Source organism: Cryptotermes secundus, unplaced genomic scaffold (genome assembly GCF_002891405.2).
Source record: "Cryptotermes secundus unplaced genomic scaffold, Csec_1.0 scaffold46, whole genome shotgun sequence".
NCBI lineage: Eukaryota > Metazoa > Arthropoda > Insecta > Blattodea > Kalotermitidae > Cryptotermes > Cryptotermes secundus.
The window spans coordinates 1,084,087-1,098,066 of NW_019726221.1; the positions used below are offsets into that span (position 1 = coordinate 1,084,087).

The following is a 13,980-nucleotide window of genomic DNA, read 5'->3' on the forward strand; positions in this document are numbered from 1 at the left end:
AGTAACGGTAAGAACCGCGTACAGCTGTGTGAGAGAAGTAAGCGACGTAAGCGACGGCAGAAGATGGTGAGACTCACGCCGTGTTAAGATAGGAAAATTGTAGAATGACATTAGCAAGATTACGAATAACGTCTAGAAATGTAGGTGTACTTAACTGTCGATGCTGTTCAAGGTACAGAACTGAAAATCGAGGGCAGTGTCATGAGTATCAAAAACACAACGTATGGAGGAGTTTGAAACATTTTTCGGATTTTCTCACATCAAATGTAATCTATAATAAAGGCAAGTAAAGTGAACTTTTGGTATTTACTGTTATTGTATCAAGCGAGTTTATTGCGTGCGCTCGTAATGTCAATGAATATTGTCTTGTAATGGTCAGCAGGGGCGTGCACTGGATGTTTGGTAAGAAAAAGAAACTCCGTGGTTTTAGTCCGCAAGCGAACTATACCGACCGAACGACCGCCAGATGTCGACGAAGTTGGTGCCAACTTTAGCGGATAGAGGCTGTCGCATGGTCAGCGCAACGAGCCCCCACGGCCGTTAATTTCGGTTTTCTAGATCAGAGCCGCAATTTCCTTGAAACAGCTTCTCAGTAATCCTCACTAGTCTGAGTGGACCCCGTTCCAGACCCACTACTCCTCAGAAAATCTGGTAGCGCCGGGAATCGAACCCGGACCTCTGACCACAGAGGCGGTCGGATGTTTGATAAAGAAATCAAAATTAAAAAAGAAGGAAGTAATGCAATATATTAATGACTTGTATAAAACTGTACGAATTGTATAAGGTTTGCCATTGATCTTACTACTAAAATTAACTTATTTTATTATATTGTATATGTTTATCAGTATTGTATTACAAATGTGTATGCTACTGGATGACAACTGTATTTCTAAATTGTGACTGTAACTAGGACGATCTCCACATCCGCATGAGAATGTACTCTCGACAGGATTTATGGAAGGTGATTAAATGAAATGCCAAAACTTAAACTGATTTTAAATGTAGCATCGCCTGTGTTGCAGTATAAAAGTCCACCATTCTAACATGATGCATAAACCTCAGTTTGCAAGCAAAATTTCTGGCAGTCTCCCCTTGAAAATTACCTTGGGGACAAGTTTATGTCAGATCAGCATGGTTAGTTTGTGATAGTAACTCCAGAGGCTTTGCTTGCTTGCTCTTGCATCACTCAGAAGCAACCTCCTGTGAAGGGATAGTGTGTATTGTGCTGTGTGCAATCTGAATTTTATTGGAAAACTGCAGATTTCAAAGAACAGCATATGTGCATCAAGTTGTGTTTCATAGTACACAGAACTGCTACTGGAACATATGAGATGTTAAAACTTGCCTTTGGAGAGGAAATGGTGATGAAAATGCAAACATTTCATTAGTTTTCCAAGGTCAAAAGTATAATGACATTAACTGCTGAATATTCATGTCCCTTTCTGCTAATGAAAGATTGGTACAAAATTTGTCATATCTACTGTCTGAAGAGCAGTGTTACACAGTGTCACTGTGTGTCAGGACTTTCAGGAAAAATTATGGAGAGACTCCAGAATTGCTTGTGTGGTTTTTTCATCATTTCAGAATTGGAGGGCAGGAATTCTGATGACATCTTCACAATTAAAGAACAATTCCAGGCTTCACTTGCCAAGTTAAAAAATCAGGACTTGTACAGTACTTGCTACATACCAAATCCAAAACTGCTTTGAAGGGTACAGCATGAAGTGGAGGGAAAATACAGTTATTGCAGAGAAAAAACAGTGTGTTGATCACGCCAAATAATACACCGTTTCATGCAGTTCAGGTACAAAGAGCCCATAAATGGTTATGTAAGGAAGGAAGGTTCTGTGATTGTACTATATTTGTATGTATATTTCAGATGGCCTCTTGGTACTAAACAAGCCATATGGAATAGGACTGTCACCTTCACCCACACCATCAGCACAGCATTCAAGGCACACAGATAAGATGATTGTTGGCCAAAGCCAGTACTATCTAACAGAGGCTCTACCACACATTGCCGGAAATTTGGGCTATAACAGTTTAACTGTCCTGAAGATACCAGAGCGGTTTGTGCTTTTCTTTTATGCCAGGGGACATTCTTTTTGTTATATTCTGGAATTGCACTTCATTGTAAATAATATTTCAATTTGCTTATTCCATTCCATTTGGTATGATTTTGTTTTCTCAAAATACATATATGAACTTGATTCACAGATATCAAAATAAGTGTAGTGCGATTATCATAGAGCTTCCTTTTAAGTATATTGCATCTCTTCTTCATTCATTCATTTATTATTGGAGGGAGTGGGTTTTCCCATGCACCGCGACCAGTTGTTGATCTATTGTACGTCCCCCTTTGATATTCTACCAGTCGCCATACCTTTCCGGTACTGGTGCTCGCTATCAGCGAGTTCGGCCCTCACTACTGGCAGTGGTACCCGATACTTCCCCATCTACTGGAGGCATTGGAAACTACTTGGGCAGGAAACTTTTTACCTAATTTTGCTCAGAGGCCTCCTAGAGACATGATGATCTTTTACGTGCCGTAAATCTACGACACGGGACCCACGGCTTAAAGTCCCTCCTGGAGGACTTGTTCCCTGAATTTTTCCACCCTTAAAAATTCCACGACCTCTGCCGGGTTTGAACCTGCGTACCTTAGAGTCATGAGGTGGGAACGTTACCCCTAGACTATGGAGGCCGCTTATTGCATCTCTTAATCAACAAATAAATTATTTCAACATTTGTTCAATAACATTTAACAGCCATCCAGTGGGTGATGAAGTTGAACAATAAGAATCCAAGTAGCAATGTCATATTTGCTGGATATCAAAATTCTCCAGTTTCTGTATACATTAAACTTTTCATGTGGGATTTAAAAGTCTTAGAGTTTTTCCAGAATGAGTGTCCCTCAGCAATTCACCGTATAGGTGACTGTTATTTTCATGTGTGAAAAGGTGTGTGAAGAAACCCTAGTGAAGCTGGAGGTAACTGAATTATATAGTTTGGACAGAGGCTCAGTGAAAGAGGTTCACTATCTCAGGTAATCCCCATGAATCTTACGGATGACTTTGACACCTTTTGAGGGAATGTAAATGTACAGGATGTTTGCATGATTCTTAATATATGCTTTTTAAGACCTGTGAACAGATTTAACAGAGACAGTTTTAACCATCTCTTTCTTGTTTCCCCCAAGTGGGTACTGTTTAAGCAGATCCCCTCGCAAATTTGCATAACAGTTTCTTGTTTTAGTCCCACATAGCCCTTTGTAGTTATTATAATGTAAGTACCCTAATGGTATTGTTGATCTCAGTCACCAGCAGATGACATCATTGAACAGTTCACTTTCCTGGAAAAGTTTCATTCACATATTTTATTTTGTTTTTTCTTTATGCATCACTGTCAGTATCTAGACGTCCTGGATAAACAACAGAATCCAGGTAGCAATGATAATCTTGCATAATGTCAAACAACAGAATCCAGGTAGCAATGATAATCTTGCATAATGTCAAACAACAGAATCCGGGTAGCAATGATAATCTTGCATAATATCAATTATGCTCCAATTAATGTGGTTGAATCGGTTAAATTAGGGGATTCCCCATTTGCTGTGTCCACAAGTGAATTTCACTGTTGGAAGAGATAATGATTGGAATGAGAAGCCCATATAAAAGCAGGTGGCAATTAATTCTAGCATTTCCCCTCCAGTATCTTAGCGTGCATCGGTACATGGTAGTTTTTAATGAGCCATTATATTTTTTTCCCCTTATAACTTTATAGATATATTACTTGATTGAGATGAGAAAGAACTTTGTGATATTCTGTCCTGTTTTGTCAGGGTCATACTTGAACTCATATTTCTTAACTGCATAGTAATGCACAAAACATTTGTCTCATGTTTTACTTCCTTACTTTTCCACTTACATCCAAAACAATCTGTAAGCCCATAGATCCTCATGTTGGCAGATTTTAGGTCCTCATAGCAGAAAATATTAAGATTATGGTCTCCTATTATGTCATATCACATTGTCTGATATATAGGTGTCAGCATTTTTGGAGAAAGCAATTTCGTGTATCAGCAGACTCTTCCAAAATGTGTACCTATCACATTACATACCATAATTTCTCTCAAGAGCATAATCTGGAGGCAGCAGCTTGCTTTGAAATGTTAGTGCTTATCTACCAGGCTACACAGTGTCACCTTCCAAATGACTGTAATCTTAATGTTGACTGATATTTGTTTCCATAGGTATACAAGTGGAGTAACAGTGCTGTCATCATGCAACAAAGTGATGGACAAAGTCAGAACATGTATGAAGAAAGCCAGTGGTCGTCTGCAGTCATGTGCTTATTACTGGGCTGTTGTTATCGGAAATCCTCAGACAGATTCAGCAATTCAAAAATTAGGATTGACATTTAAAGAGAATCCCACTATAGATAATGACAAACAAGTATGTATAAAGTTAAGTCAGTCTCTAACGACTTGCATGGGGAAGTTTATCTGCTGTGGTGTAACCTACCTTGGTTAGTTTTTTCAGCTGTGTAATTCTAAATGCTTTACATTGCAACTAATATTATGTTGTATGTGCATCATATTACTAAGATTTTCAGCTAATGAAATCCAAAAAAAACACCCTTATATAAATTTGAACTATTTTGCACCATTTTATGGAAATTCAAACACAAAGTTATCTGAAATTCCTGCCTAAGCACATGCAATGGAGAAAAATTGAATAGATGGCAGGTATTATGCTGGGTCTCTTTATAGTGGTGCCATGTAAACAACAAAGTTCCAGCTCTCTAGCTCATAATACTCGGGAGCTATGTGTTATAGAAATCAGGTTGTGTTTTTTATTGGATCATGAATGGCAAGAATGGCTTAGTGTAACACACTGAAATTCTAGCACATTGCAGTCCCTGGAGTTGAAAATTGGAAACTGCATCATGAAGACTACTTATGAGCATATTGTGTCTTTGGGTGACTGCTGGGATTTCGACACAGCTTATTCTGTAGGTTCATTTGCTGAATATGCTCGCTTCTCATTTCAGAAAGAAAACGTATGCCTGTAAATGCCTGTGTTTATGATGGGATGCTTCACTTGTTCTGTGTTAAATTTGATTTGATAATCAGAGTTGTGTCATTTATATTGTATCATCTGTGTGGGGGGATATTTGATGCTTCATATTAATTCAGGCATAACTCTAAATTGTTTCATGAATATTACTTTTGTGACACATTAGGTAATATTAAGTTCTTTGGTGCAGCCTATAGTGGTACGTGACTGGTCAAAGAACGCTATGAAACGAGGAGATGTGAAGGTGTTTAAAGTACATCATCACACACTGTGCAAAAATAACTTGGCAAGTCTAGTGGAGATATGCCCATCTGCTACCAAGTGGCATTTCCTTCGTGTGTACCTTGCACACTTGATGAGTCCAGTGTTGGGTGACAATCTGTATGGATCTCGTGTACATCAGGTGATGGGTGTGCATCTTGCAATTAATCCTACCAGTGATGCTGCTAGAGGTCCAAAGGTAAATGAATACTTTAAAAGCTTCAGATTAACATGTATAATGTGGCCGCACCATAGCTCAAGCTGTTTGTCGCTGGCTTCCCTCTATGGCAGCCCAGGTTCGATCCTGGATCTGGTCAAGTGGGCTTTGTGGTAGACAAAGTGGCGATGGGGCGGGCTTTCTTCAAGTACTTCGGTTTCCCCTGCCAATCTTCATTCCACCAAATTCTCCATCATCATAATCACCCGGGACAGGCTACAATAAGCCAATCAGTGGCCGACATGCCAAGTGGACCCAATTGGACTCCACCCCCCACTAAGTGAATTAAAAAAAATATATATGTATAATGAAGGGGGAAATTATTATACCTTTTTAACAATTTTGTGTATGTGCACATGTAAGGCAGTTTCTGTCTTAAGAACAACACTGCTCTGCAAATCTAAATTTTACAACAGCTCATTCTAATAAAAAACTTTCTATAATTTTGCTATGATGATTTCATAAATGTCATTCAACTTGTTCCATCACTTAAAGATCTTTTGCAAATTAGGAGAGTCAAAAAATACACGTTCTTCTACCTTGTTACATTTATTCTTATGCCCCACTGAACAGATCACTATTTTGAATGTATTACAACACTCAGATAAATAAAATGGTAATAATAGAGAATACTGATAGGCAGATGAACTGACGCTGATCATTCTGAGCCCTTATTTATTTGGATGATTATAGATAACCATGAAATTTATTTCTAATTAATTCTCGGTAATTTTAATTTCAAGTCTTATGTTTTGATATTACTGGAACTTTATTGTGATCTATAATATCGTATTTCATTGTCTGGGATGTGCAATACGGTGTTTATGTTGAAATTTCTCGATTCTGGCAGGACCAAGGAGTCCGGAGTTCTGACATTTACGAGCAGTCATAAATTTAGCTCGGGTACAGGGAACCGGACGTGCCTAAAAGGAAGGCAATGAGAAGGACAGGTTAGAACTTGTTACAGTTGCCTGTGAATGAGGGCCATTATGATTGAGTTGCCTCGTTCAAACTTCCTTACAGAACATGGGATGACGTGTGTATGTCCACACCATGGAGAATTCGATTTTTTCGAATTCCCGGCATAGGGTGTGCAAGCCATTCCACAAAAAGAGAGACGTTCACCATATTCCGAAGTGAACGGACGTGACCCTTGCATGTTCCGAGACATAGCTTGCAGATAGTGTAACATGTTATAATTTAAAGCATAAGGATATATTAAATTAACAATGTGGTTTGGAGAACAATAAGTGAATAAACATCAATTTGGATCAACTCCCAGAATACCGCTTTCTTCGGCATCGCTACCCTGAGACTCATGCAAACTGACCCAGCTAGTTTCCCGTACCTATACTGACCTTCCTTAGTTTGATCTGTGAGGACAACTTGCAGTGGCCATCATACACTGTCATAAGGTAGAAACAGGTGTAGCAGGGATAGGACCATTCTGACTGAGCTGATATAAACAAAGGCGGGTTGGAAAAGAGTGGTGTTAGAACATTAATTCAAATATAACAAATTACCTTCTGTCAAAGTGATATTTTTATTGCATCATGTTGGAAGTTGCTGTTTTGTCACCTGCAGCAATCTGTTATCATCTTGACATTCCACCTTCTCTGTTCTCTCTCCTGCATTCCCTCTGAAACTACAAAGACTAAGAAAAAGTGTCCAAACATAAGTGTAAGAAATTAACTTCTAGGTTTATGTTGCAGCTTAACTTCCAAAATGTATCCAGCATATTTTGAACCACCATTTTATAATGTGTCTTTACTGTTCCTGACCAGATTGTTACATTTTTTAAGCCTCCCTATGGTTCTGTTTCAACTCATCTCATTGTTCCTGCAAAGTGTTCATCAGAAGCAACATCCAATCTGAGGCCCAATGAGAATTTATTTAAATTTATCACATGTGATAGCTGTGAATTTGCTGTATATGTACTTGAAACAACTCCCATCCTTGTCCACTCCATTCACAAATTGCTTCATCAAGCCCAGTTCTATACTGAGCAGAGGCAACTCTCTTTGTGTCAACCAAACTTTCACATATGTTTTCTGAACCTGATATCAGAGACTAATTGTGTGAAGCGCTGCTTTTTCATCCAGTGCAGGCTTTATGCTTTGCTCTCCCAATTAACTGTTATGAGAAACTTCCAAATTCCAGCAGTTTCTATGAACTTGGTAAGGATAAAGAATTCAGTGCTGTAGGAAATTTTTTCCCATGTGGATTTGCATAGGGGATATTGGCACAGTGAGTCATAAGCAGTTACATGGGGTTCAGATCTGAACCAGGCATGCCCTGGCAATCTCAGGTTAGGAAGGGAAAGGCAAATGGTGGTACAAATATTAACCGATGTAAAATTTGAGTTAGATTTGAGCCCTGTAGTGATAGACCATGTGTGGTGGCAACACTGCAGTATGATCATTTCCAGGCCACATCACCAGCAGCACAGTATTCACCACATAAAATTATCTTCTGTTTGCAAAAAAAAAAAAAAAAAAAAAAAAAAGGGTNCCATTGCAGACCAATGTAATCAAGAATCATTATGCTCTTTGAACAACAAAAGCAGTGCTATATTAGAAAAGTGAACAAAATTATTTTCATTAAAAGATTCAGTGAATTTTAAACTTGCCAGTAACCTTCAGTGGAGAGAGAGACTGAAATGATATGTTGCAAACAGAACCAAGAACACAGAGAGGATGAATGCTACACAAGTGAAGAGAACATGCAATTTACATATGTTTAAACTGGTGGGGAGGGGGGGGTGTAAAAGGTAAAAAGTAAAATTCGGATTGGGAATATATGTGATGTGTTCGAAAAATTTCTGAAATTTGTCAATAAATCAGCAGTGCATCTGTCATGTTAAGTGTTGTTTGAGTGTACTTGCAACCTGACTGTTAGCTACTCAAGCCATTTCTGTTTAGCTTTTATAATCAGTTTTGTGAATGAGTGTGTTGTCTTGTTACATTTAGTATGGAGTTGGTAAAGGAGCAAAGAATTTCAGTGTAGTGAAAACAGCTGCAGAAACCCATATGTTGTGTGAAGCTATGGTGATGATACCACAAATCAAAAACAATGACTTACGAACCGTTCAGATGTTTTAAAACTGGAAGAACTTCAGTGGATGGCGACAAGCAGTCTGACCAACCTTCAACTTCAAGATTTAGATCTCTGATTGCCTAAGTGAAAAAGACTATCCATGGAAAATGTCAGCTGACTGACCGCGATGTTGAAGAAGAGCCTGGAATATCCATTGGTTCATGCCACACAAATTTAATGGAAGATTTAGGAATCCACTGAGCCAAAGCAAAATTTGTGCTAAAACCTTTCTTCACTGATTAGCAGACACTACTATTTTCCATCTCTGAAGATGTCTTCCAAATGTCATTATCGGTGGGTGGGGGGGAGAAAACATGAGTTTAGGGTTCCGATGTTGAAACCAAACAACAGTCCCCACACTGGAAGAATTCTGCTTTGTTTGGCCCCAAGAAGCGCGACAGGTGTGCTCATAAGTTAAAGCAGTGCTGCTTGTTTTTTTCTCTTATCATTGAGGCATTGTGCTCTATGAATTAGCTTGTGAAATTCAGACAGTCAAGATTTTTATCTTGCAGTTCTCAGATGTCTGTGGGATGCTGTACAAAGAAAGCGACCTGAAATGTAGACTGTAGGAAGCTTGTTTCTCCATCATGACAGTGCTTCTCACCCAGCATTGTAAATTGGACAGTTCTTGGCAAAGCATTCAATTCCTACCCTTCCATAACCCCTCTATTCACCTGACCTCTCCTTCCCAAGTTTTTTGTTCCCTAAACTCAAAATTATACTTAAAGGAAGATTTCAAGCAGTGGAATACATCGTCACTAATGTGAGGAATGACTTGATACCACAAACATCCTTCGAACAGTGCTTCCAAAAGTAGAAAAGGCGGAGGTAGAGATGCATTGCTGCACAAGAGGACTGTTTTAAGGGGATAATATTCAGTAAGATCTAAGCAGAGGAAGATATTATTTATAGAGAAATTATGGGAACTTCTTGAACAACCCTCATATGAGAGAGAAAAGTCAATTATTTGCTTCCCTGATACATGGAAAAATGCTAGAAATTAACACTAATGCAAATAAATATGGTATATGTATTTAACTGAAGGTATTTGAGAACAGGATGCTGAGGAAAATATTTGCAGTGAGAGGGATGTAGAAAACTGCATAACGAGGAGCTTCATACCTTATACTCTTTGACAAATATAATTAGAATGATGAAGTCAAGGATGAGATGGGCTGGGCATGTAGCGTGCATGGGCAGAAATGCATATAGGATTTTGGGAGGGGCACTAGGAGGAAAGAAATCGCTAGGAAGACCTACATGTAGGTGGCAGCACGATATTGAGATGGATCTCAGAGAAATAATATGGTTTATATGGACTGGATTCATCTCGCTCAGGATAGAGAAGAGGGGAGGGCTCTTGTGAACATAGTAATGAACTTTGATATCCATAAAATGTTTGAAAATTCTTTAGTGGCTGAGAACCTGTGGCTTCTCAAGGACTGGGTTAGTTAGCTGAAGAAGAAACTGACATTGCAGTCTCAGTACCATCATAAGAAAGGAACATTTTCGAATTCCTAAGAAAGTTATATAATATTTTTGTTTTGTCTGTTGTTTTGAGGTAATATGCCTGTTCTGTGCTCCATTACCATGGTTAGCTGAGAGGCAAGTGTAGTGAACCTACAGTACAAGTTATACAAACTCAGATTTTGAAACAGATCACTCTATTCTGCAAAAACACATGTGTATTACTAATGGAGAAGTCTGCTGAAATACCATGGGGAGATATCTTCACCCTTCAACCCCTTTCTTCTTTTTGATTACCATTATCTTGTTCCCCTATTTGTGGGTTATTTTATGACACTTTCAGTGTCTAGACTATACAGCATTGGATAATAGGATTTGTGAAACACAAAAGGATCTGGAATTGGTCATGACCTAACTGGGGTACTGTCTGAGCATTTGCTTGGAGAAACAGAGAAACTACAAAAAGCCTATCAGGATAGCTGATATTCCAGCCAAGAACTTCCCAAATACTGTGTTCACCATTGTTCTTCAAATTGCACAGCTTTGAACATAGTTGTCATTGATGTAAAGTACATTAAAACTAGTATAGCATACTACTGCAAGCCTTTAATGCTGCTGGATTGACCTACTGTATAGTGTAACTATGAATCCACACAGGTAATAGCAATTGCTTTGTATTCACAGTTAACAGGCGCACACACAACACTACCAAACGAATGCATTGCGTATAATTTTTCATAAAATGCATGATATATGGTTGATAAGAAAATGGTAAATATTCAAGCAGTAAAATTTGATTTAAACTAATTTTTTTTAATGCTAGTGGGGTGGGACTAAGTCCCTTGTACTGCGGCCACTTCTGGCCTATTGTATCAGCCCCAGATGATAGGTGAGGGTGATTGTGGAGCAATTGGTGAAATGAAGATTGGCAGAGGAAACTGAAGTACTTGGAGAAAACCTGCCCCAGTGCCACTTTGTCCACCACAAATCCCACTTGACCAGACCCGGGATTGAACCCGGGCTGCCGTGGTGGAAAGCCAGCAACTAACCGCTTGAGCTATGGCGCGGCCTAAACTAAAAATAATGCATAGCAGCTAGGCTATGGTTGTAAGTTAACAATCTTTGACACACGTATTGCACATGCGCGATATAAAATTGTGGGGAACAATGTTAGTTACTTCTGCCAATGTGGTTGTTTACTGTTTCATTTCAGAAGCTGCCAAAGGAGCTGCAAGCAGCTCTTGCAATTAAACCTGGCCAAGAAGTAATCATACCAACCCATTTACATCTTCGAAGACTAATTCTGCCACACTATCTGGGAAAAGATAGTGACCTTATTATAGAAGCACCTCTTCCAAGTAGCTTTCAGTGGACTTGTCAAGCTCTAGGTCTGAATCCTGATTATGATGCAGAAAATGTAAGATGTACAATAAACTGTGACAGATAATTGTTGACCAGTTATACAGTATACTGTTTTTGTGATACATATTGATATCAGTACATTTTTCTAACACAAAATACAATGAACTACAATAATATGCATTACATTTAATGACAAAGAACATGTCTTCCCTTTAAAATTCTACGCATTATGATTCTTCTTCCTGCTGCAGTTGACAAACGTGCTTTATAGCCATGTCTTTTAATCCTCTTGTACTCACATGGCCTGGGGAAATAGCATCTAACTTTATTCCGCACAAATATATGTCCCCAAGCCCCATTTCTTTGCAGTTGGTTGCTAGTTTCACTTGTTTTCCATAGTTGTGTGACTGGCTGCCCAAGGACAGGATGAGATGGTTGTACATTGCTGTTTCCAACCAAGTGTGAAATTGGCTTAGCAGATGTGTAATTGAATTTGCTCTTTATAATTTGGAGAAGGTTCACGTTCTTATATTGGGGTGTTAGTCGACTGAATGCTTGTGATGCACTACCAGAATGAAACTGTCTTGTGTTGAACAGCGGAGCTTTAAACGTTTCCTGTCTGAACATAAATACAACATATTAGTGTATATCACCTGACACCAAAACTGAGATCTAAAATATTTTCTACACCCAGTGCATTTAATAAAATGCAAATTTTTTTATGTGTGATGTCACATATTTGGTGAATGTGAAAGCACTTTTCATTCATATTTAATAAAAAACAAATCTCTGCCCTACTGAACACAGTATGTATTCCAAACTAAAGTCTGCTTTATGCACTCCTTAATACTAACCCTACGAACAGCATGGAAGGCTCTTCATTTAATAATGCGTATACTGAAACGGCAATAATAACACAAAACGTCTAGCCTATATGTCACTAGTGAGACCGATACTTGAATATGGTTCGGTATGTTGGGACCCATACAGAGAATGGCAGGTCAGCGCTTTAAATTGGGTACAAAGAAGAGCAGCTAAATTTGCCAATCCTACAGATGAATCTGGCTGGGAAACTTTGGCACAGCATCGACTGATAGCCCGTCTGTGCGCCCTCTACAAGGCGTACACCAGGGGACCAGCTTGGAAAGCGATAGGGGATAGCCTGCTTAAACCATGCTACCTGAATAGAGACGATCATATTTGGAAAGTCAGAAGCAGGAAACAAAGAACTGATGTTGCCAAATATTCCTTTGTAAATATGACCATAAAGGATTGGAACAGTTTACCTGCAGGCATACTAGCGTCTTTCCCCTGTTGCAAGTACAGAGGCCTCAGGCGCAGTTTGAATGGAAGCAAGTGAAGTAATGTGAAGTGTCCTTGTTCGAGTGCATGTTTGGATTTGCACTGTGTGTACCTTGTTTTCCGTATTGTATTGTTCCCTTATGTTATAGACTCTACTTGTCTGTATCAGTGCAAGTTCTACTGCCACCGGGTGAACACCCAATTGCAGTAAATAATAATAATAATAATAATAATAATAGAATCAGACAAAACATAACGGGTACTTTGTGTGAAAATCTACATGCATTTCTGCACACACCTTGAGCTTAAGTCAGTAAATATTTGTTGGAGTGAGAAATATTTGGAACAGAAGTTGTAGAGAGAAAAATATAAGACATGAAACCAGCAGGCATTTCAGGAATAAAAAGAGGGAATATCTGAAAGGCAATATTGATTAGCTTGCAACAAACAGTAAGAACAAGAACATCAGAGACCTGTATAGAGGAATAAATGACTTTAAGAGGGGTTACCAACCTAGGAGTAACTTAGAGCAGGATGAGAATGGTGATCTACTTGCAGATTCCCACAACATTTTGAATACGTGGAGAAAGTACTACTCTCTCATTGAATGTATGTACATAGGGTCAGTGAAGTTAGTCACATAGAAATACATACAGCTGAAGGGTGACAAAAACTGAATGTAGTAATTATTGGGGGATATCAGTACTCTCAACTTCATACAAAATTTTGTCCAATATTCTCCTCCCAAGATTATGTTCATATATAGACGAAATTAATGGGGATCACCAGTGTGGGTTTCGAGGTAACAGATCAACCATTGATTAGATCTTTTGCATTCCTCAGATACTGGAGTACAAGACAGTTCATCAGCTATTCATAGACTTAAAGAAAAAAGTATATGATTCAGTGAGGAGGGAAATATTGTACAATATTCTAACAGAGTTTGGGGTACCCATGAAACTAGTTAGGCTGATTGAAATGTTTCAAACCAAATGTATAGTAAAGTCCATATAAGTAAGCATCCTAATGCATTTATATACCATTAACATAGAATAGTTATATTACAGTTCCGTCAACAACGCAATCACTTTATTGCTTAGAATTTGTATTTTTTTCAATTCGCCAGAACTTTTACCTACACTGAATATCAGTCATACATTTCACATGTAACTGCACTGTTCCATATTAATGGTGCAG

The 13,980-nt window shown here is 38.6% G+C and overlaps 1 protein-coding gene across 1 annotated transcript; it reads left to right on the top strand.

The window, feature by feature from the left end:
- The first annotated feature begins 10 nt into the window (after positions 1-10).
- LOC111863837 (mitochondrial mRNA pseudouridine synthase RPUSD3) lies at positions 11-11,669 on the top strand. The gene is made up of 5 exons (XM_023850569.2): positions 11-282; positions 1,880-2,069; positions 4,253-4,454; positions 5,269-5,538; positions 11,333-11,669. The coding sequence occupies exons 1-5, from the start codon at positions 105-107 to the stop codon at positions 11,564-11,566; spliced, it is 1,074 nt and encodes a 357-aa protein (XP_023706337.1). The 5' UTR covers positions 11-104; the 3' UTR covers positions 11,567-11,669.
- Positions 11,670-13,980: the final 2,311 nt, after the last annotated feature.

Bases quoted from the DNA above. Each gene is read 5' to 3' on its own strand.
- LOC111863837 (XM_023850569.2), top strand. From the start codon at position 105: ATGACATTAGCAAGATTACGAATAACGTCTAGAAATGTAGGTGTACTT. The intron at 283-1,879 runs GCAAGTAAAGTG...TGTATATTTCAG, and splicing joins AAATGTAATCTATAATAAAG to ATGGCCTCTTGGTACTAAAC. The intron at 5,539-11,332 runs GTAAATGAATAC...GTTTCATTTCAG, and splicing joins ATGCTGCTAGAGGTCCAAAG to AAGCTGCCAAAGGAGCTGCA.